The sequence below is a fragment of the Atractosteus spatula genome, chromosome 3, assembly GCF_055471065.1.
Source record: "Atractosteus spatula isolate fAtrSpa1 chromosome 3, fAtrSpa1.hap1, whole genome shotgun sequence".
In the NCBI taxonomy this organism is placed as follows: domain Eukaryota; kingdom Metazoa; phylum Chordata; class Actinopteri; order Semionotiformes; family Lepisosteidae; genus Atractosteus; species Atractosteus spatula.
Genome location: NC_142708.1, coordinates 8960725 through 8982207, shown reverse-complemented (window position 1 = coordinate 8982207; position 21483 = coordinate 8960725). Strand labels below are relative to the sequence as shown.

General features: G+C 41.7%; 1 protein-coding gene across 1 annotated transcript in view; it reads right to left on the bottom strand.

The window, feature by feature from the left end:
• The window catches only part of erap1b (endoplasmic reticulum aminopeptidase 1b), a 23332-nt gene extending 1849 nt beyond the window's left edge, over positions 1-21483 (bottom strand). The window contains 19 exon segments of the mRNA XM_088911045.1: positions 273-354; positions 937-1077; positions 2500-2661; positions 3983-4167; positions 4480-4636; positions 5059-5242; positions 5598-5677; positions 7508-7665; positions 8821-8904; positions 9014-9145; positions 9387-9518; positions 10607-10720; positions 11505-11542; positions 11545-11658; positions 12108-12228; positions 12714-12848; positions 13516-13654; positions 14298-14856; positions 21239-21483. Coding sequence (XP_088767171.1) covers positions 273-354; positions 937-1077; positions 2500-2661; positions 3983-4167; positions 4480-4636; positions 5059-5242; positions 5598-5677; positions 7508-7665; positions 8821-8904; positions 9014-9145; positions 9387-9518; positions 10607-10720; positions 11505-11542; positions 11545-11658; positions 12108-12228; positions 12714-12848; positions 13516-13654; positions 14298-14818 — 2679 coding nt within the window. The 5' untranslated portion in view covers positions 14819-14856; positions 21239-21483.

Here is a 21483-nt window from a genome sequence, read left to right as displayed (position 1 = left end):
TTTTATCCATTCTTTAGGAGTATTTTCCAGGTAATTGTTGGTATTTAACTCCAGGCCTCGTCACTTTAGTGGCAAAAAGACAATTTTTAGCCACTTCAAGCTTCTAGATGCAAAACATTATAGATTCTTTGGTAAAAGTGTGCATTAAATGCAATTTTTCAATTGAAAAAGCTGACATCATGACATAATCATTAAAAATGAAAACCTGATAGCAGTTTATTTGTGTCATCAGATGCAAAGACTATACAGATGTGTTTGTAGAACATAGTTACCTCCTCCAGCATGTCCCTGGTGGAGTACTGGTTTGTCACTCCAGTCACCATATGCGCAATGGAATGGGAACCCAGATCAAACCTGAAAGAGATGAATGCGTCAAACTGCTGCCCCCTACTGGACAGAGGCAGTGAGCATTTTCTGATTGCAAGGATTGTTCCTGTCAGAGCTCCTCTATTGATGATAGACCGAAAATAAACCTTACTTCTCACAGAAAGGCAGAAAACATTGGAAAAGAAGCTAAATGAAATCCAGGACAGTCCATGAGTACAGTAAACACTTCTTTACAGTTTGCAGAGGAAAAACCTCATTCAAGAAGACAAACTAGAGCAAACCACTTGTCAGGCAGTACTTGTGTAGTTCAAAGTGATCAGCTGGGAACACACCTCTGGAAGACTAAGGCTTCACCTTGCTGGAAAATCACGATTTACATCAGGGTGGAGCAAAACCAGTCCTTGATGGCTGTTGTCCTGCTGGTTTTGGAGATATTTTTCAATTAGCAACTAAGACCTAAAGTATCAGGTGATTTAACAACATAATGAATTGAATGCAGGTATAGAAGACAGCAGTAGGGTGGCAGTCTGAGCACCCTAAGGCCCTCAAGGACTGGTTTTCAGTGTCAAGGCTGCAGCAACAGCAGAGGAAAGCACATGTTGAACTGACTTCTTCACCAGCCTGTCCCAGTTGTCTCTGAGGAAATCCCAGGCATGTTTGTAGCCCTTGGGGTTTTTGCTCACATAGACAACCACATAGGGCAGGTCCTGGGTCTTCAGCACATCCCCCTCAAGGCTCTGCTCCATTATCCTGCAGAGGGGAATCAGCACAGTCACAGAGGTGAAGGGTTCAAAATTCTGTCTCTGTATAGCATGTTCAGAAAACCACCTGCATGCAACATTAAAGTATCTGCTACTGATAAGACTAGGAGCCTGCAACAAACACAAACAATGCTTGTTCTAAGAACCCCAGAATTATTTTGAGTAGAAGGCCAATAATAACTACCTGCTAGTGGAAAACATTGATACAGTTCAATTACGTAGACATCTCCTGATCAAAGAGGAGGTTCGCTTAACCAATAGAAATGAAGTTTGAAGTTTTCTTTTTTTTTAAAACTGAAGCTCTTTGTATTCCTTATCACGTAAGTGTATAAAAGGTCAGCTGTAACGTCCCTTGTGGGAATCATCTCCCTTATTGCAGGTAAGGTGCTTATCCTCAGGCGAATATACAATAAACTTCTCTTCTGCTCAGCAAAAAGGTCTCTAGTGGATTTTTACTCTACAGAGGGAACAACATTGGCTTTCTCAGATACAAGACAGTGCCCTGTTGCTTGTGCGTATGAACACACTGCAGAACAGCTGTCCATGACTGCTAACTTCCACTGTGTACTTGCAACCAGCACAACTGGATTATCTTCGTGGTTCCACCACTAGCAGCAAAGAGGTCATTAAAGCTTATTTCTATTTCTACCCATGATTCAAGATCACTTTATACAGTAAGGGAGTAAGGGTTGTGCTGCCCATTCATCTTGAATATGCTGGGTACATTTTCAAAACATGGCAATTTCCAAAACACTTTTCCCCCCTTGACCAAAACTTACTGATACTGATGGTAATGGTAAAACTTTCAAAGGGCACACATGGCAACAGACAACACAATAGTAGAAGAAAACTTAAGAACAAATGACTGTAATCTGATTAAAACGTAATATACATTTTGTATGTGTATTTACGTGTATTTGTACAAATACATATAAGTTCTTCAAACAGAACTCAAAGCACTATACATACATAATAGTACATACATTTAACAGAATACACTTAACTACAGAAGAAAAACAAATACCTAGTGATAAAAAGAGCAAAACAATATTACTCATTAAAAGCTATAATATTAATATGAAGGTTTTTAAGCAAGTTTTGAAAATGTCCACAGACGCAGAGTCTCTAATAAATTAGGGAGTTTGAAGCTGGGTCTCAGACAGAATAAGAAGACCTGAACCTGCAGATCACAGACTGAAATAGTGGACTATTCTCACATAATAAGTTGTTCTACAACAGTTGTTCTAGAGTGTGTATTATTAGTGTACTTTTCCAACCTCTTTTTTGGCTGTACTTGTTTATATAGGCAGAACTCTCTCAATCTTGTGCTGTACATTCTGAGAACAATCTGCGCTGGGTTGGGTGTGGAGCTGGGGTAAAGTTCGGATTAAAGAGGCAGCGATTGACTCACCACTTCAGCTTGTGGGACAGAGGGCTGATAGTGAGAGCGGACTTGATCTGGCTCTTCACCGAGCTGAAGAGCGACTGGCGGTACTTTTCAAACAGGAAGTCCCAGCCCTCGGGTGTCTGGGCTCCAATGGCGTAGACCGCTAAGCTCACATCACTGGGCAGACTGCGGGGACAAGACAGTATGATGGTCACATTCCAGGGTACAGCGTACAAGACCCTTACACAGAAGAGGCTTCTCTAAACCCTCTAGCACAGGGGTCTCCAGCTATGGTCCTGGAGTGTCCCAGTCCAGCAGCTTTCATACCTAATAATACAATCACCAGTTTCTAAAAAAATATTTTACTTGTGATAAAGCAAGCAGGTTATTTATTAAAATTAGAGATCATTTGGAACAGAAATTCCCATAATGAATTAAACTTCCTAATAAGGTACAGGTTTTCCGATGAAATGGGTGGTTGACGATGACCTATAGGACAACCACTACTGAGCCTCCCCTGGACCAGGATTGAACACTGCGCTTTAGTGCAATCAAACTATTTAATGTTCTTTATAATCATAGTGTTCTACCTCCCAAAGAGCTTTACATATCACAGGGGGTGAAATTCATCCTTCACTAAATTGAGATCAGGTTAAGAAGTCAAGTGTGTAACTGCTGCACTAGTTGAATTAAGGGGGCACTTTAAGTAGGCCAGGGTATACAAACCCTGAGTAGGATTCACCTGGGACACAGGAGTTAACACCCATCATCTTATGAACAGTGACATGGAGTCTTAAGTACTGAAGACCTTGGTCTGATGTCTGATCAGACTGACACCACCTTCTACAACACAGGCACCAGGCTCGGCTAAAGACATAACCTATTACATAAGCAAAGTCAGGTAGCAGGCACATCTTTGAATTGTGCTCCTTGAGGTGCTAAATGTTCTGTTAGCCCTGGTGCAACAGGACGACCCTGTTTCTCAGCAAAGCACTTCTTGCTGGCAAACAGGCTACGTACACCACCTGTCAATCTGTCAGACGGCTCACTCTCTGCATCCCAGCTTTTCATCCCAGTCCCACAGGCCTGCTCGTCAACCCAACTCATTTCTAGCAACAACACCTACTGGAGCTGTGGAGCCCCTCACTCCCTCTCCTTCCAGGCTGTAGCCAAGATAAAGACTGAATCCCTTTCTTCCCAAATGATCTTATAAGCCTCCTGCTTACTCAGGTGGCCATCTTGGCTCATGGCCCACCACTGGGGCTAGGTTTCGAGTCTTGGTTGTGGAAACACATGTTGGGGGTTGACACAGTCTTCATGTACTGAACGCTGTTGTTTTAATAACAAAACAAAACAGTGGGTAACTGTAAAATATTAAAGGATCAAATCAGAATAGACTAAATTCTCATATATCAAGTATATTTGCAAAAGGATGGTTGTGTCATGTTGTGTACTTAAAATGTTCTCTACAATAAACAAAAATAAAATGTCAAGTGGGATCTCTGACCTCATGTTCCCATCCGACTCCTTCCATGTCTGGAACAGCTGCTTGGCCTTCTCCACGCAGGGCTGGTACCCGCGGACACAGGCAAACATCAGCAGGTAGCTGCGCAGCATCCTCTGGGACACCGTCCCCTCGTCACTCCACTCCTGCTTGTCGATCAGGTCCCTGAACAGGCTCACGATGTAGCTCTGGAGCACAGCAGAGAGCAGAGGTTTTTGAAAAGGAGGCTCATTTGTCTTCTTCCTGCCTGTGTCGCTTATGTGGCAGATGCTTTGGTCCGAAACACATTAAATTTGCACCCACTTACACAGCTGGGCATTTTACTGGAGCCATTCAGGTGAAGTACCTTGCTCAAGGGTACAACAGCGGCATCTCACCTGGGCTTTGAACCCACAACCTTCCCGCTATGAGGCCAGAACCCTGACTACTGACCCACACAGCTGCCCCTACACAGTCCTAATTTCTGCGTAGCTTCTCCTGGCTTGCTCAAAGCCTCTCACCTTCATCTGATTCTCCAGCTCCTGCATGTCTCTCTTCTCCATCAGCTTGTAGAGGGGCACCAGCTCGCTCAGGCCCTGGGTCACAGGCATGATCTCTGTCTCCTTCCTCAAGTACAGCGACAGGTCCAGAGCCTTGTCCAGGGGCAGCTTCCCGACGCTGTCACACGGCAAGACAGGTGTGTACAAGGCAGAAAGCTTCACAAGGGGTCTTCGCTGGCTCATTGGGGTAAAAGAACTTCTTAGTTGCAAAAGATTTCTGTTTGATTTCGAATCCTTCTCAGTAGGACGCTACCGACTGCAAGTATGTTGAATCACCAAGTTTGTGTAAAATTCTCAGTGAAATTGCTGTACAAGAACACATTTTGAGTGCTGGTTTCTGTTTGTGGTGATGGCCGCTATCCCTGACTAACCCCGTTATCGCTTTAACGTTCTTGAGTGCTGGAAGGGTGGTCCAGTGATATTGGTTTGATATCGGTTTGATATCGGTGAGACTGTGTATGTAATATGGAGGCACCTGTGCGTGTCTGTGAAGGCACTTTGCGGATCCAGGCAAGACTCTCTCTGCCCTCTCCCCCTCACCTCACCAGCTGGAAGGCGTTGTTGATGAGGCTGGCCCTGTCGTTGCTGCTCAGAGCCGTGTGGTTCCTCTGCAGCAGGCGGATCAGGGCGTCCCAGCCTGCTCCCTCGTAGTGCACGATGTAGTACCCACTCATGTCCACGTTGAACTTGATCCACTCGACCTCCTCGGGCAGGTACAGTACGTCTGCAGACGGACGGACCCGGAGGATGACCCAGTAGTAAATAATTATTTCAAGACACAGAGCCATACTGCAATGACCACTCTCCAAAACTAATTGTCCATATTTTCCCTAATATTTGTGTCTGGCCAGAGTTTCCAAACCAATTACCCAGTATGGAGCCCAGGAACAGTAGGTACTTCAGTAGAATACAGTAAGTACAGTATTATACTGTACCTGAACAAGGTGAAACTCAGTTAAGGCACTTCCTCATTTATGTAGCTCTAACCAGAAATAAGAGACACTCAGCACATACGTGCCAGCCATTCTTAAATTGATAACCTCTGGTTTGTTTTTTTAGGAAATTAACAATTTACTTACCTGTCTTAGTTTTTAACAGGAACCTATGAACTGAGTTGGAATTACTTGTGATGTAGGTCAATGGAACGTGCCACAGATAACTGAGCAAGAGAAAAATGAGAGACATACTGTATAAACCTACTGTATGTATAGACTAACATAACCTCTAGTACAGGGGTCAGCAGCCTGCAGCACGCCTGCCGTAACTGACACACAGAGGGATCTTTAATGCCATGTGCAATAATAGTCATAATGCCAAAAAAAAACAAAAGTAAAAAAACAAAAACTATACCTGACTATTCTTATTTGGGCAGCATATCACACTGCAACTCACAACTGGTGACCCACTGAAGCTCAGCAGGTGTGAGCCTGACCAGTACCTGGATGGGAGTCCACCTGGGAAAAACTAAGGCTGCTGGTGGAAGAGGTATTACAGGGGCCACTAGGGGGCGCTCACCCTGCAGTCTGTGTGGGTCCTAATGCCCCAGTATAGTGACGGGGACACTATACTGTAAAAAGGCGCTGTTTTTTGGATGAGACTTAAAACCAAGGTCCTGACTCTCTGTGGTCATTAAAAATCCCACGGTGTTTCTCAAAAAGAGTAGGGGTGTTTCACACATGAAGTCAGTTCTTTGCCCCTTCTATGACCAGTTAACAACTTAACACTTAGAGGCTTGCGTGCTACTTAAAATGTCAAGCTATGAGCCTGAGACTTGAGAACTTGGCAAGAGAAAGCAAAGGAACAGGTAAAACTTAATCCCTGCTGAAAACAAAAGAGACACAACATTTTGGCTGTGGAGACTTCTTCAGGTGTCAAGGCTCCACCCCTGAAGACGGCACCACAGCCGAAACGTTGTGTCTCTTTTCTTCTCCTCTCAGCAGGGAATAAACCTTTACCTGTTCCTTTACAGCCTACACATGCTGATACAGCCACCTGCTTGAACTAAGGGAAAGCAAGGGCAAAGATTACACAAAACATGCATCTTAATTCATTAATTTGAGATATGATAACATTTCAATATTAAATTTATACTAATGAAAACATCAGTAGGGATAATATTAATATTAAAAAAAGTATCAATGGCACTGAAATCTGTAAAAATAATTACATGTCATAATTCTTGGTACTCCCCATCTGAAAGGTAGCTGACTCCTACTCTATTATATGTTCAACACACACTGAAGCCATAAAAGCAAGACAAGTATCTCATATATCCCTGGACTCACTGACCTTTTAAAACAGACCTTAACTAAAAGTCACCTAAGAGAGAAAATATTTTAAGGAGAGCATTCACTGGCAACTGCAATTCAAAATGTTCTACAGTGGAGGGCCTTAAGTCTTTTAGTTTTTCTTCCAACTTAAACAGTCAATTAAATAATTAACCTACAGTAATTATGGTCTAAATTAACTGTACATGTTATTTTTCACCATTCACCTCAATAAAAGTACTGTAAGCTGTAAGTCATCACAGAGCCTTGTTTGGTTTTTTACAAATATGCATTAAATAATTCAATAACTAGGCCACATGTGTAACCAGAAGACACTGCACCCCCCAGAAACTTAGTTGGAGACCCTTGGTGTAGACTATCAAGACGTTCCACTCATGGGTCATGTAACCTGAAAGTGCTCCACAGTGGACTCCAGACCCTCGTGGAGTCCATGTTTTGCTATTTAAAAAGGTGTAATAAGCCAAAACTGTGGACAAACCTAATGTTGCATAGAGCCAACAAGGTGGACAGTCAGTGCCCAATCGGTGTCTATTCTCTCTAACAAGCTATATTTACCACAGGTGTCTGTAGACATTATGATTCACTGAGCTCTGTCTCTCAAGAAACAGGATTCTGAGGTTATGGGACTAAGCTGCAAATGGCTGGCTTCTTACAATGGGTGAACAGGTTTCTTGTCATCTGCAGTGATACCAGGTTCTTACCCTGAGTCCTGGGAGGGGTCAGCACTTTTGAGGTACCTCTCCTGATGCAGACGCACCTCTCGCCCCCTCACTGCCACGCTGACCAGAGGGAAGCCCTCCTGCAGAGTCCAGGTGTCCATGATCTCCTTCACATCCAGCTCATCCTGCATGAACCACTTCTGCAGACACAGACCCAAAGCAATCAGCCGAAAAATGCTGTAAAAATGGTACTGAAACGAGCGTGCATTTCAGGCCAGTGTAGGGTTTGGATTACAAGTACCATTAAATGTTGACTCCAGTTATCTATCTAGTTGCACGTTAAATTACAAAATTAAGAGAGTTTACCCAGGAGAGCATGTTTTTTTACCACTTTTCATTTTTGGAGCACAGCTACTGAATGGCGCAATTTACAATACAAGCTGCCAGAAGAGTCCGAAAAAAAAGTTTCAGATAGGAGCAAATTACTACTCATCCTAAAGTTCACTTGGGAACCAAAATCCAGCAGTGAGTGTAAAAATTGTCTTAGTAATGTTGGAATGTTAACCCTACCCCTAGCTGGGGTTTCGACAGAGCAATTCTGCAATAGATCTCTGAAGCCCTCCATTCATCAGATTTGAAAATGTTCTTCAAACCAACATATATGAGTCTAAACAGTTTCTAGGAGAAGCTGTAGTTCCCAAAATTCCCCTTAACACCCAACACTACAGTCAGGATAAAAGGTCACACATACAGTGGTGCTAGAAAGTTTGTGAAAGAAATTCAGAAAATTCTAAAGGGTTCACAAACATTCTAGCACTACTGTATTAAAGTAAAAGAAGAAGGAAAACAGCTGTTTTTCTTCCCTATGACTGACAGAAGACCCATCGTTGCTGAAACGGCAGTAAGAAGTTGACTAGTGACCAAGAGGATGGAGCCATTTCATTAATGAAGCAAACCAAACAGCCCTAGGTGCTGTAGGAAGGGACTTAAAAGCTGAAGCTCCAGACATGTGGAGTAAGGCTAATGTTTTGTTTTCAGCAAATGTTTGTATAAATAAAAAAGCACAGCGAATAGCAAATATAGCTCTGCACTGGGACAAAAACACCTTCATTATGAGTAAGTCCCTTCTTTCCCAAGCTGGAGGACAAGTGAAAAGACCCTGCCTGTGGTGATCAGCAACCTCAAAGTGTCACAATGGTTCATGTCATTCTGATCGCTACTGCAGGTTCCATGCCTCCGATTTCACAGATTGTTTTTGTCACAGTGTCCCCACTGTCCTGTGCTGTCCAGCACCCAGCTTGTAACAGACTAGGCTTGGCCCCACACTGGATGAAGTACGTTATCCCGGTACTCACTGAAGCAGGAGAATGGGGCTTGCTTCCAGAACAAAATCCATCTCCTCGTAACCGCCCTTCATCCAGATCATCAGACTGGCAAATCTGTGCGGGAAAAATATCAGTGCCGTTACTGGCGAACGTGGATTTTCTGTTGTGCTGTGTGCAATGCAAGTGCAACACAAGTGAAAGGACACTTCCACTCCTCGCTCACATTGGTCAGGCTGTCCCAGAGGTCTGCATTCTGCGTGTTCTGGTAACTGAAGCGCCGAAGGTAGCGGATGATGCCGATTTTGAAGGCTTCTGGAGTAAGGAAATCTCTCAGCATGTTTAAAATACAAGCCCCCTACGAAAAAACAAAAGAGTGCACTTTAACCCCGTCTACCACTTCTTCATTCACGAAGTTCCCTCCACTCAGCGCCAACCCTCTTGGAAGGCACTGTGGTGCAGCGATTGTTTTTGCAGGAAGTGGATAAACTACTGGAAATTCACTACGAAACAGAGAGAAGGGCGCTGAGTTACAGAAAGGGATATTTCACAGGTGGCTCGGAGGAGCAGACGAGTACAGTTAAACGACGGCGCTGTACCTTTTCGTAGGAGACATCATCAAACATCTCCTGAATCTGCGCGGGATTCTCCACTGGAGTAGAGACAGGATGCGAGGAGCTCAGAGCATCCACCTCCATGGCTTCAAAGCACTTTCCCAGAAAATAGTCCTCCTGGGGAGAAAGGAATGGTCTTCACATCAGCAGGGAATCTCGGAACGGCAGACGCTCGTCTCTTGTTTATGGAGAGCTGATTTTATTTATTTGGAAACACACTAACTTTGCTTGGCACGTGATTCAGACGCTACAATTTGACATCACACTTTACATCCGGTGTAAAGGAACAGCAACTGTGAACTTTCAAACTGTTTGAAAACAGTACAGTAAAACTTTGGTTTAATGGCCTTCACTGTATACAACTCCTAATTTAATGGACAAAATCTGCTAAAGGGAATTTTGCCTGTAAAATTACAAATATCTGACTTTCCCCATTATAATTGGTAAATGCACAAATAATGAAAAGTAATAATAATAAAATTTAAAATTCAGGAATATCAATGGTGCCCTATAGGTTTAGGTCAATTGCTTAAGATGGTTTTTGTTCGTGTTTCATATGCTTTAGCGAATTTGATGCAGTATATTTACAACACATTAAATAAAGAGCCTGTATAGATGTATTATTGACTATGTTGAATGAAATTGTTAAAAAAAAGATTAAAAAATCCAGCAAGAATTTAAACTGTACATATAGTATGTATATATACTTTCCCATATTGTAGTGTGTTTTGAGACTGAACAAACGTCATTCATGATGTAACAGACATTCATCAACGTTGGACCTTCTCCTCTTTTAGTCAATTAAACAGAGGGCTTACTGCACAACAAATTTTCATTTTTACTCAGACGCAACAGAACGTCCTCTGTATTTATCTTCTTAATTCTCTACAGAGCTACTTCTATTTTACTCAGTTCTTTAAGAGTTCTTTAAGAGCAGAGACAGGAATTAGATTGTAAGACATGCCCAGATGCCCACACAATGATGAAAATAAGCTGTGCCCCTTTTTGTACAAAGATAGGACCAGAAAACAGACTGAATGTTAAAAAAAGAAAAGAATACACAAGTCTTATAGTTGAATCAAATAACCAGCAAAAAATAATCTCCTCTGAGCCCCCTTTTCCAGTGACAGCAAAAGGACATTTTAAGTGCATCTGAGTAAGAAAGGCAGGGAATAAAATAAAGAGGGCTGCTTTGTTTTACTCACAACTTGCAGCTCGGGATTTGTGATGTTTACAGACACGAACTCCATGAATTTGGCGAATCCTTCGTTCAGCCAGAGGTCGTTCCACCACTGCATGGTCACCAGGTTGCCGAACCACTGAGGGAGACAGCCAGCAAGCCAGCATTAGCAAAGACCCAAGCAAGGGCTGAGCCCTGTTGGGACTGTGTATCCTCTTTACATACTGCCAAGAGCCAGGGCGGCAGGAACCATCTACTGACTTCAGTGAGGCTTCACAGCCATTACAGCATGGCGCTGGGTTTTATCTGTAAACCTGGATTCAAAAACTACAATTACAAACTGCAAAAAAATCCAAACTAAATCACAATATTATTGATATTGTATTTATTAGCAGGGATGGTACTTGGTGTGGCACAGTGGAACAGTGGTTAGTATTGCTGCCTTGCAGCGCCAGGGCCCTGGGTTTGATTCTTGGGGTGCTGCCTGCGTGGAGTTGGTATGTTGCACCCATGTTCGCTTGGGTTTCCTCCCACAGTCCACAAACATACTGGTAAGTTAACTGGTTTCTGGGAAAATTGCTCCTGATGTGTGTGTTTGTGTGTGGGCCCTGCGATGCACTGGTGTCCCATCCAGGGTGTATCCTGACCTGTGCCTGTTGCTTGGGATACGCTCCGGCTCCCCCACAATCCCAAATTGCATCAAGCAGTTTGAAAAGGGATGGACAGATGGTACAAGTTGTTTTCAGATTGTTTTCTAAAATAAAGTACATGCATGATACTCGTCTATATTTTCCCAAACGTACAATTTACAACAGGAGGAAGATGGTCTCAAACAGACCATTAACCCTAGGGACAAACTGATGTCCCCCATCTGGCACAGCCCTGCACTGCTGGCACTCGGTGTCTGTGCGGTGATGGGATACCTGGTGTGCCAGCTCATGAGCGATGATCATGGTGATGCCAGCTTGTTGGAGGCAGAGGACTTCCAGGGGTTGAAGAGGAGGGCAGATTCCCTGTAGGTGGTGAGGCCCCAGTTCTCCATCGCTCCTGACTGGAAATCAGGAATGGCAGCCAGATCTGTAACGTTGACACCAAACAAAGACACAACAGATGACCTGCACTGCACAGAATCAAAGTCCCATTAAGCTCACACACCTGCTTTTTTCAGCAAAAAATGACATTTCACACCATATAAACTTTAGATTTGGACAAGAATTGACATTATATGGACAAGATATGAAAGAATTCATTGGTCTCAAAAGTGTCTAATCGGTTAAGATTTAAAAGAAAGTAAATGCCTTTTCATTCCGTTTTTTTCTAAAACTGTGGTGCAATAAAATATATTTTCCTACATTTTTTTTGTGGAACAATTCATCAAGATTCACAATTATAGCCAACTACCCTGGCACTGAAGTTTACAGCTTTTCAGATGCAGAGAAAAACTGCATGACATAAAAGTCACAGGGTAATAACTTCCAAGATGAACTGAAACAATATTCTGCACACTGCACACTCTGCAAGTTCACCTTGTTTTGGGAGGGGATAGGGGATGTTAAAGTAGTCTTCGTAGAAGTCTAGGAGCCTCGCTGCTGCTTCCAGAGCAAATTCTGCCTGATCAATCTTCTCAGGTACCGTATACACAGATATCTGACAGAATGGAAACATACAAGCAAACCATACATCATCTCATGAGCTACTTTAATTAGTAATACTAAACGAAATAGACTCTAGTACAAAAATGTCTGTCTGTAAGGCAAAAGTTCTTCTGGAGGTAGTGGTAAAAATGCTTTCTGAGCCAATGTGCTTGGTCTAGGAATTGCTGTACTGTACATAATGACGCAAGAACGGTTTACAAATGAGAGAAGGGTACATTAGACATGAGAATAGGTTAAAATAGCTGTTGGTTGTAATAATGTACTGAAATACAGCACAAAAGTTTCACATAAAAATCCAGGTGCCAGATATTCCAAATATAAAGGATTCAAAGGCCACCATAACATCAAACCCTTTCATTGTTTTGGACGAAATTACGAGGGAGAAAAGAGTAACACATACTTTCAAATAATTTCTAATTAATTTTTTTTTTTTGCTGCATTAATCTGGAGGAGACCAGGGTGTCCATGGCGACTTACCTTGACGCCATGCTGACTCATCTTGCTCACGGACAGGAAATCGGACACAATGAAGGCCACCAGGTAGGTGCTCATCTTCACACTCACATCAAAGTGGTCTTCCAGTAGCCCACCTCCCAGGTCCAGAGTTTTCAGCTGCCAGAAAAAAAAAAAACTGCTTATCAGGATGCACGTCAGGAGAAAAGATGCATTACGTATCCTTTTAGGACAACAGGATTATGTCTGCTTTCTTCACTCAACCAAGAGAGTTCTCTTCCAATAGTGCCATATAGTCAAAACCAAATTAATGTTTGGTTCAATCTTAACAGCCAGTTATATGATGTTCCCATTCCGTTTGATTTCAATAATTTCTATAAATGTTTCTTTATTTATTATTATAATTATTTATTTCTTTGGTCAAAGCACGGACTGCTGCAGACACACAGGGAGAATGTGGAAGGGCAGATAGGCTCCTCCTGCCCACTGACCCATCATTCACCTTTTGACACATTGCAAGCTCTGCAGTGACCTGTGGGAGTGTTAGTGCTGATTGGTGCAGAGGCACGTCACTCAGTGAGGTCACAGCTCTCTTTCAGGCACCGAGGAAGTCGCTGTTTCACTGGCTGCCGAGAGAGCCCCAGTGTTAACACCCCAACACCAGCTCGGGTGGCTCTGAGAAAATATTGTGCCACTGTTTGGGACAATTCTGTTCACACTCAGCGTGGTGGTGAGACTTTTTTTTTTAAAGCTCTCGATTTAGTTCCCCCATGTAATAAAACGATCCAGCCTTCCGAAGTGCCGTGCTTCTGCTCGTTCGCCGTACCTTCGGCATGTTTGACAGGGCGATGTGCCGGGGCTCCCTGCGGATCTTGATGGAGAAGTTGGCCTTGAAAGCAGGCTCGTCGAAGCAGGGGAACGCCGCTCGAGCCGAGGTGGGCTCGAACTGGGTGGAGGCGAGGACCCTAAAAAGCACCACACAGAAATCGAGATATTCACAGCAGCACCTTGCCCTTCCATATCGATCCAATGAGTGTCCTGAATGGGGGGGAAGGCACTTAATAATGCACAAAGGGAATATCTTATTTATAACGCATGGTCCAGGTGGCTTGTTGTTTGATAATTATTGAGTTTTACTACCCCCTCCCCAAAGATGACTTAGACAAAAGAAGGCCTGGTCACACAAGATGCTTATTGTTAAAAAAATAAAGGCCCAAATGTTATTCATTTCCTTTTGTCATGGGGGGAGCAGAATATATTGCCACATTCATTGACATCCATATGTTAAATGCAATTTCCAAAGTGCCGTTTAAACTAAGTTCCTCTTCTAGTGCTGTAAGACTTCGATGTTCTCAATTTACTACAAGTCTCGAATCCAAGATCTGGGAGAGTCTAACTAGAATCCAGGAAAGGTCACTCCAGCTTGTTGTCACTGAAACCCCTGTTATTTTCCATTTAGGCTGGAACAAGAGGTTTGGAAAAAGAATCCACACCGGAAGCTGTCAGATTGAACACCCATCATCGGTCTCGCCCTAGGAAACCATGTCTGGCAAAACACCAGTTCACTGCACATCAAACGTTAATATCATAAACAAAAGGTCACCTTACCTGACTTCGCCGTTGCTTGTGCGGTAGGAGCTCTTATAAAAACCGTGGAAGCTGTCAGATAGGTTGGCGGCGAAGTCGATGGAAACCACATACACATGCCCCGCTAGCAGTGCCCTGTCTGACACCAGCGCCACCTGCTCATAGGAGGGCAGCTCCAATACCCGCAGAGGGCTGGCTTGAGCCCCTTCCAGAAAGGCTGCCTTGGAGATCTGGAGGTTCTGACTGTGCAAGACAATGGCGCTGGTCTCTTGGAGAACCTGAACCTGGATCTTGACCGTACCAGTGAAGTCCAGGGAGGTCAGGTTGGGATGGATGAGGAGGTCGTAGTGAATTGGGGTGATGGCATCAGGGAGCCTCATCTTATCCCAAGGAAAAGGCTGGCCGTTTGTCGCAACCGGAGGATGGGATCCGCTTCTCCTCTCCTCCCGTTCCCCGCCAGTGGACACTGAAGACAGTGTAGCCGCTGCAGTGAGGAGCCTCAGGAAGGTCCCACGTGAAATGAACCTCGTTCTTGTCTCCATCTTTCAAGAAACCTCTCCGGGTTGACACAGGTATTTCCCTACGTGTATAACAGACCAAAGAAAAAGGGACAATTCAAAAAAACATCATGTAACAGAATGGCTTGTGGATTTGGATAACGCACACTGATGAACAAAAAATCAAAATGAGAGACTGTAATTGTAAACGTATTGCACATAGCAGTTATATTTATCAAAAATAACTAAGTGAACTTCTGAAAAAACCAGCATTCAAAGTAAATCGTCTAGACTGGCTGTCTCCATCTCCAAACTTCAATCACAATCTCCAAACCAAATGTTTTTGGTCTGAACGGTAGGTGGCATATGGAAACCAAAGGATCTGAAGGTTGTAAAGGAATTCTGCCCTGAGGAAATGTGAAAAATGCCCCATTTGCAGTGCCAGAACCTCGTGGTGCACTATGGCTGTCATCTAATCAGTGTAACCCTGCCAGAGGAGGATTTACAAAATAATGACTTCAGGGGTCGACTGTGACCTTCATGTTTTCCAAACTTTAAATTTTCCATGCCAAGCAGGAACGATTGTATCAATAACACAGCAAAACATTTTTAGCTATTTCCTCAGCAAAACACACGATCCATTCCTTATGTCCATCTGCTACATGATATTTTATGTCCTTAGTTCACCTGCAGTATGAAGAAATCCATGAGAGACTGTATTCCAGAAAAGGGCAGAACCTTTAAAACAATTAAAGCGCTAAAAAAAAATTAAACTAGTAAAAACAATTACTTAAGAGATTTATAAACACAAAAATTAATTTCACAATCTGTTCACACTGAGTAACTAACTAGATACACTGAAATTGTTCTGAAACAAAATCTCACTTTTCAGCCTAGAGTGTGTGGACTGAGTGCCTTCTTCCTGAGCTCCACAGATCCTACAGGTGAGAGTAAAAGTGAAGTGCTAGCTGGTGAGCTCTGTGGCCCTGTCTTTGAGCCCCATGAACACAGGTGAAAATTGTTGTAGACAAGCCAGAATGGCAATGAATATCCATATGATATAAGAACATAAGAAAAAAGACGTTACAAACTAGAGGAGGCGATTTCGATTTGTTCATAGCTAATAGATCCTAGATATCTCATGCTGTGTCATATCTCTGTTTTTAAAGGATGCTAAGACTCCAACAACAGGTAACTTGTTCCATACTCCCACAACAGGTAACCTGTTTTAAAAGCACGTTTGTGTAGTGTATTTGTTCTCTCTGTTTTCTTCAAAATGATGTTTTTTTTCTAATAAGGAAAACTGTTTTCTTTTTTTTTCTCTCATATCATGTTGTAATTCCGGTCATCCCTATATAACCTGTCCTAACGCGTCTATTTGTTTACAAATGTAGCCAACAAAAAGAACCGTATCTGCAAACTAACTTGTGACGGTGGACAGGCTCCATTCATCGCACGGGCTCTTGGTTGAACGTAAAAACGCAAACGTTTGTCTGGTAATAGCACACAATATTATGCTTAAGTTACAACAACACAAGTCAGAAACGAAGACAACAAATGGACGGTTTTTTACACCAAAGCTTTCTGTAACGGAAGCCAAACTATGAAGTTCAGGACAGCTTACTCTGATACGATTACTGTATGGCCTGTTTATTTTGGCGATAAAGGCATCACGTGAAATCTTTGAAATAATAAAACGAATTCTACTTCTGCGGAGAGCGCTTATACTAGGCTGGGCAAACGATTTTTATTTTTTTTAAAAAGAAATAAAAAATGAGATATAATGATGTGTTCCTGCTTAACTTAGACATCGCACGACTTTAAAACCTATAAAAACGGGTTTCGAGAGTTAAAAACCACTTTTTATGCGCGAAAAATGGGTGATTTTTCTTCCTCGTGATCAGCTCAGAATCTTTGTGTACGCTGTAAGGTTTTTACTTCTTAATTAAATGTTTAAAATACACGAATTTCATAAAGACAACACACGTTTCGAAGAGAAAAAATCCCATTCTTTTCTCTTCCTGGTGTGTGAAACTGATCAGCAGGTCTTTTTTTCCCAATCAGAGGCTCTGAAAACAGCGTACCGCCCACTGCGCTCCGTCAGAGAGGGGCGCGGCACCGAGAGAGGGAGGAGGCGCGGAGCTCAGCAGTACAGAACGAACGTTCTACTGCCTGGAGCGCTTATGGCACCAATCGCGTCTGCACTTATAACTTAGTTTTTAAAATAATCAAGCAATATGAACCATCTCTTTTTACTTTTAAGTCCCTTAATTATCATTAAGCACAACTTTCTCACCACTTAGACTATTTTTTGATACCATCCTTAGACAAAGCAGAAACTTGTTGTTCTGTCTAATGACATTACAAGTGGAAAGATTACAGATTTTAATCGTCTTTAATTTTGTTACACATTTTAGAAACGTTTCATCCATACAAACACCACAAAACTATTCTCGATTGTATATCTGAATGGTATGTTACACTTAGTTCACTGTTTTAAATACATCTAATTAAGAAAGTTAGGTGTTAGCATAAACTATTAGCAATCAATAATATTAAATTTAGCACTGTAATAAGTTATTGCACTTTCCCCCGCATCTTGTAAAAATATATTTTCATTGTTCAAATATACATTAAATCTGACTATCATATAATAAGTTAAATACGAAACTAAAGAAAAAATAGGGTTAAATATAATTCAAAATATTTTGCTAACAATGTTAACTGTTTATGAATAATAAAATGTATTAACTAAGGAGTAGGATGGCACAGTTGTTAGTATGCTTTTTGTTTTGTTTCTTTTTCATAAATACAACAGTAGTGCCTGATGTCTCAGTGGCTTTCAAAATTAAATTATGCATGCAAACCTGTGAACTAGAAAGATAACTAAGATATCCATCCATTTATAATGGTGGCGAAGTGGTTAGCATTGCTATCTTGCAGCACTGGGGTCCTAGGTTCAATTCCTGCCATCCTGTGTGTGTGGGGTTTGCATGTTCTCTCTGGGTTACATGGGTTTTCTCCATATGTGTGATATGACTCCCTCTCGCACTCCAAAACATAAGGAAGCTTAAGGAAACAGCCTTTCCACCTCTCTTGCACATCAGTATCCATACCTAGTTATTTAAACAAATTGCCTCTAATTATAAACATCTTAATATGCTGGCTCTGTGGATCCGCATCAGCTATGTTTGCCCATTACTTCAATTCATGTGCATCCAACACACAGTTCAATGCCAGCAACTACACATAATCTAAAATACAATCCTTATTTCAGTATCTATGTAAACATATAGTCTGTTAACTTCATCATCTTCATCAAAAGTATGCCTAACCCCATTAGGAAGTGTTCTTGTTATAAGTGTATTCCTCAGCTTTCCCCAAACTATCTTCTTCTTGCCAACATCTCTAGTCTTTTATCCTGCAATAACTCAGCCAACACTTAAATCTCCAAAAGCTGCTTGTGTTAATTTCTTTAAATCACAAATATCATGTGTAAATACTGGCCATGTAATACTCTGCATTGTGGAATAATAGTTTATTTTAAAGGGAACTAGAGAAACTAAGAACTAGAGAAATCAAGAAAGGCTTTTTTTCTAGAATTAATAAATGCACATCCTGTTCACTGGGGAAATTAAATCCACACTGAGCAATCTTCAATATGTTCAGAATATGACAGCGAGAATCCTATCAGGGATGCATTACACCTGTTTTCAAGTCCTTGCACTGGTTACCTATCAGGTTTCGAGTCAACTTCAAAATCCTCATCCTCATTCAGTACTTACAGTATATGGCTTATTATCTGTCTACTCCCCACCTTTGTCCGTCTGACTCTGGTCTTCTAGCTGTCCTCAAGAACATCTACATTCTGTGGGTGACAGGGTCTTCTCTAGCTGCACCCCAGAGCTCTCAATTTGTATTCCCAGTGATATCAGTCACGTACCCTTTACTTTGTAATCTGTGGTCCTTTTATCTGTTTTTACATCTACTGTATTGCTTTGAGATGCCACTTTTAAAGGTGGTATATAAAATAAAGTTTTTTATTATTGTTATAGAGAAACATGATCAGATTTTCCCTGGTTCAGAAAAAAAGATCTAAAGTATACTAGTTTGTCACTCTTCTCATTCCCTTTGCTAAATGACTTTTCATACTAATCTGATCAATCTAACTGCCTGTTTTCTGTGCTTTCTCTATCCTGCTAGATTTGCAATTATTCTGAAAATTTTCTTCTTGAAATAACTCATTTCTAAATACCTTTTTTCACTGTTAACATCTTGCAGCAACTCTGCGACAAAACATACACTTAGCTCAACCTGACAGTTCATCCTGCTACCAACATTGAATAAAAAAAATCTTAAGATTTCTATATTTATGTCTTTATTTAGTGGTTTCATTAGTGACAAAGGCTAAACTTTCTTGGAAAAATTTATTTTATGTGTTGTGGAAAAAAACTGACTTGCTTTAACAAAATATGTTTACAAATCCTTTCACCTGGCAATCTACCTGAATGCCCAACTATCTGAGAAGCCCTCCATGAAACCATGGTTGCTATTAATTCATTTAGGGCTCACTGACAGAATTGCTGTTTTTTATGCATGCTAATTTTCTGATTCCTCACTCTGTTTCATGTTTATAGATAAAACTATTGATCGCGAAGGGAAATTGATGTACATGTTCATGTACATGATGAACATGTTTGCATGTTCTTTTGTAACATACACCTTTTTGTGATTTTTTTGTATATCTAAGCAAGTGTTCCTGCATCCCTCTTCTGCACTATAGTCATGGCTTTTTTTCTGTTTGCTTATTTCAAAGCAACATCTCCTCCATTTCTAAAACTTTTTGCTCATGTGCATTTTTGTAGTTTTTACACCTCTAGCACTTTAACGTCCTGAATTTTCATTTGCCTTAATTTGTAGAATGAATTTGAGTTTTAGCCTTAAAAAGCTTAAGTTTTCACTATCTTTTGTTTCTTGTCCTACAACTGTTATTATTGATCACCGAATTATTGTACTTGACATGACTTCATTCAGCCTTTCCTGAACGTCTATGACAGGCAGAGAGAGTGCCGTTTCTGGTGCGATCTTTTGCAGCTGACATTTCAGTTTTAAACGAACAAGAAATTAGATTGTTCATAAATCACTTATTCTATATAAACACAGCGTAATTGCCCTCCGAAAATCCTCTTTTTCTTGTTCGTTTTAGAGACCTTGATCGAAACTGATTTTAGATGTCAGAAAGGATTTATTTTCTCTGTATTTCCTACATTGCTTTGTCGAGATTTTAACTTTATATTTAGGCTCAGATTTCAACTATAAATCGTACAGTAATTAATAGCAGTAAATACTGATGTTTTGCTCCCTCTTACCACAAAAATATATATGTTTTATAGCTGGGATGAACTTTATTTCGTACGCGTAGCTACTACGGCTCGGACACGGAACAGTTAAAGATGGCGACAAATCACGGACCCAGAGGGGTGGGGGGGGGGGGGGGCGTCTTCTCGCCTCCATAACTAAAATGCCAAATAGGAGTGGCTTAAGCGACATACACAGTCGTGTAACTGACAGTTTGAGGTAGCCTATCGTGTAAATTTCGCTTTGTTGCTGATAGGTTAAGCTTTCGAAACTCTGCCCCAAAGTCATGTGACTGATTTTTCGCCCTGTTTCATTGGTTAAACGCAATGATCACAAGCACCACCATGGTAACTGGGATGTGTAGTTTTTAATTCCGTTTGAATTATAACTGTACGTACTGTCTTCATATTTGGCCAGGGCTTTAAAGAGAAGGCGCGCCAAAAAATTTCGGTGCCGTCGTCTCCGCTTTAAATGTACCCCCGTGCTGGAAGAATTTGACCTCGGAACGTTTGCCCAGCCTACTTATACCTCCGCATAAAAAAAAAACAAATGCCCAAGTCATCTAATAATGAAGTAGTTCAGGTGGGTAGCTGTGTCAGCATGCTTAGTCTGCAAAGGAACAGGTAATAGGTTTATTCCATGCGGAAAAGAGAAAAGAGAAAACACAACATTTCGGCTGTGAAGCTTTCTTGTCAGGGCTGTTTTTGGCCCGGGTAATGGCCCTATCGAAAGCGTGTGGGGCATCCTCTGTTGATGAAAACACCTGACACCCGAAGACGGCTTCGCAGCCGAAACGTTGTGTTTTCTCTCGTCTCCTTTCAGCACGTAATAATGTAATAATGAATTTAACCTTTGGTGAACAAGGCGATTCAGTTGCGTGGAAATGTAACCGGTGTCATTTTGAAGAGCAGTGCACTGACCGCATCTTCCTTTTCCCTACATGATGACACCGCATGTTACACTTTGCGTTTGGATCTTGCTTGTTCGCCCAAACGTAGGACCGTTTTAAAAATTACAATTTCGTGCTTCAGAAAGGTATCACAGCCCTCACATAAAACAAAACAAATGAATCGTTTTAGGTCATTGCACGGGATTCGACAAACTCACCCTCGCTAAGATATACCCGATTCCGCAAATTTAGCTCTGTAGAGAGAATCTGCCAAGTGAAAATAAAACCAAAAGTAGCCTAAACCATCCAGAAAGCGGACGACAACGTCTGCAAAATACATATTCATTTTCAAACGCACAAAAAGTTTCCTCTCCCGTCATTAAAAAGGACACAGACCACGTATGTTCTTATTTTGGCTAGAATCCGTAGCGTTTATTTTATTTTCCTTCGTGAATGTTATTAC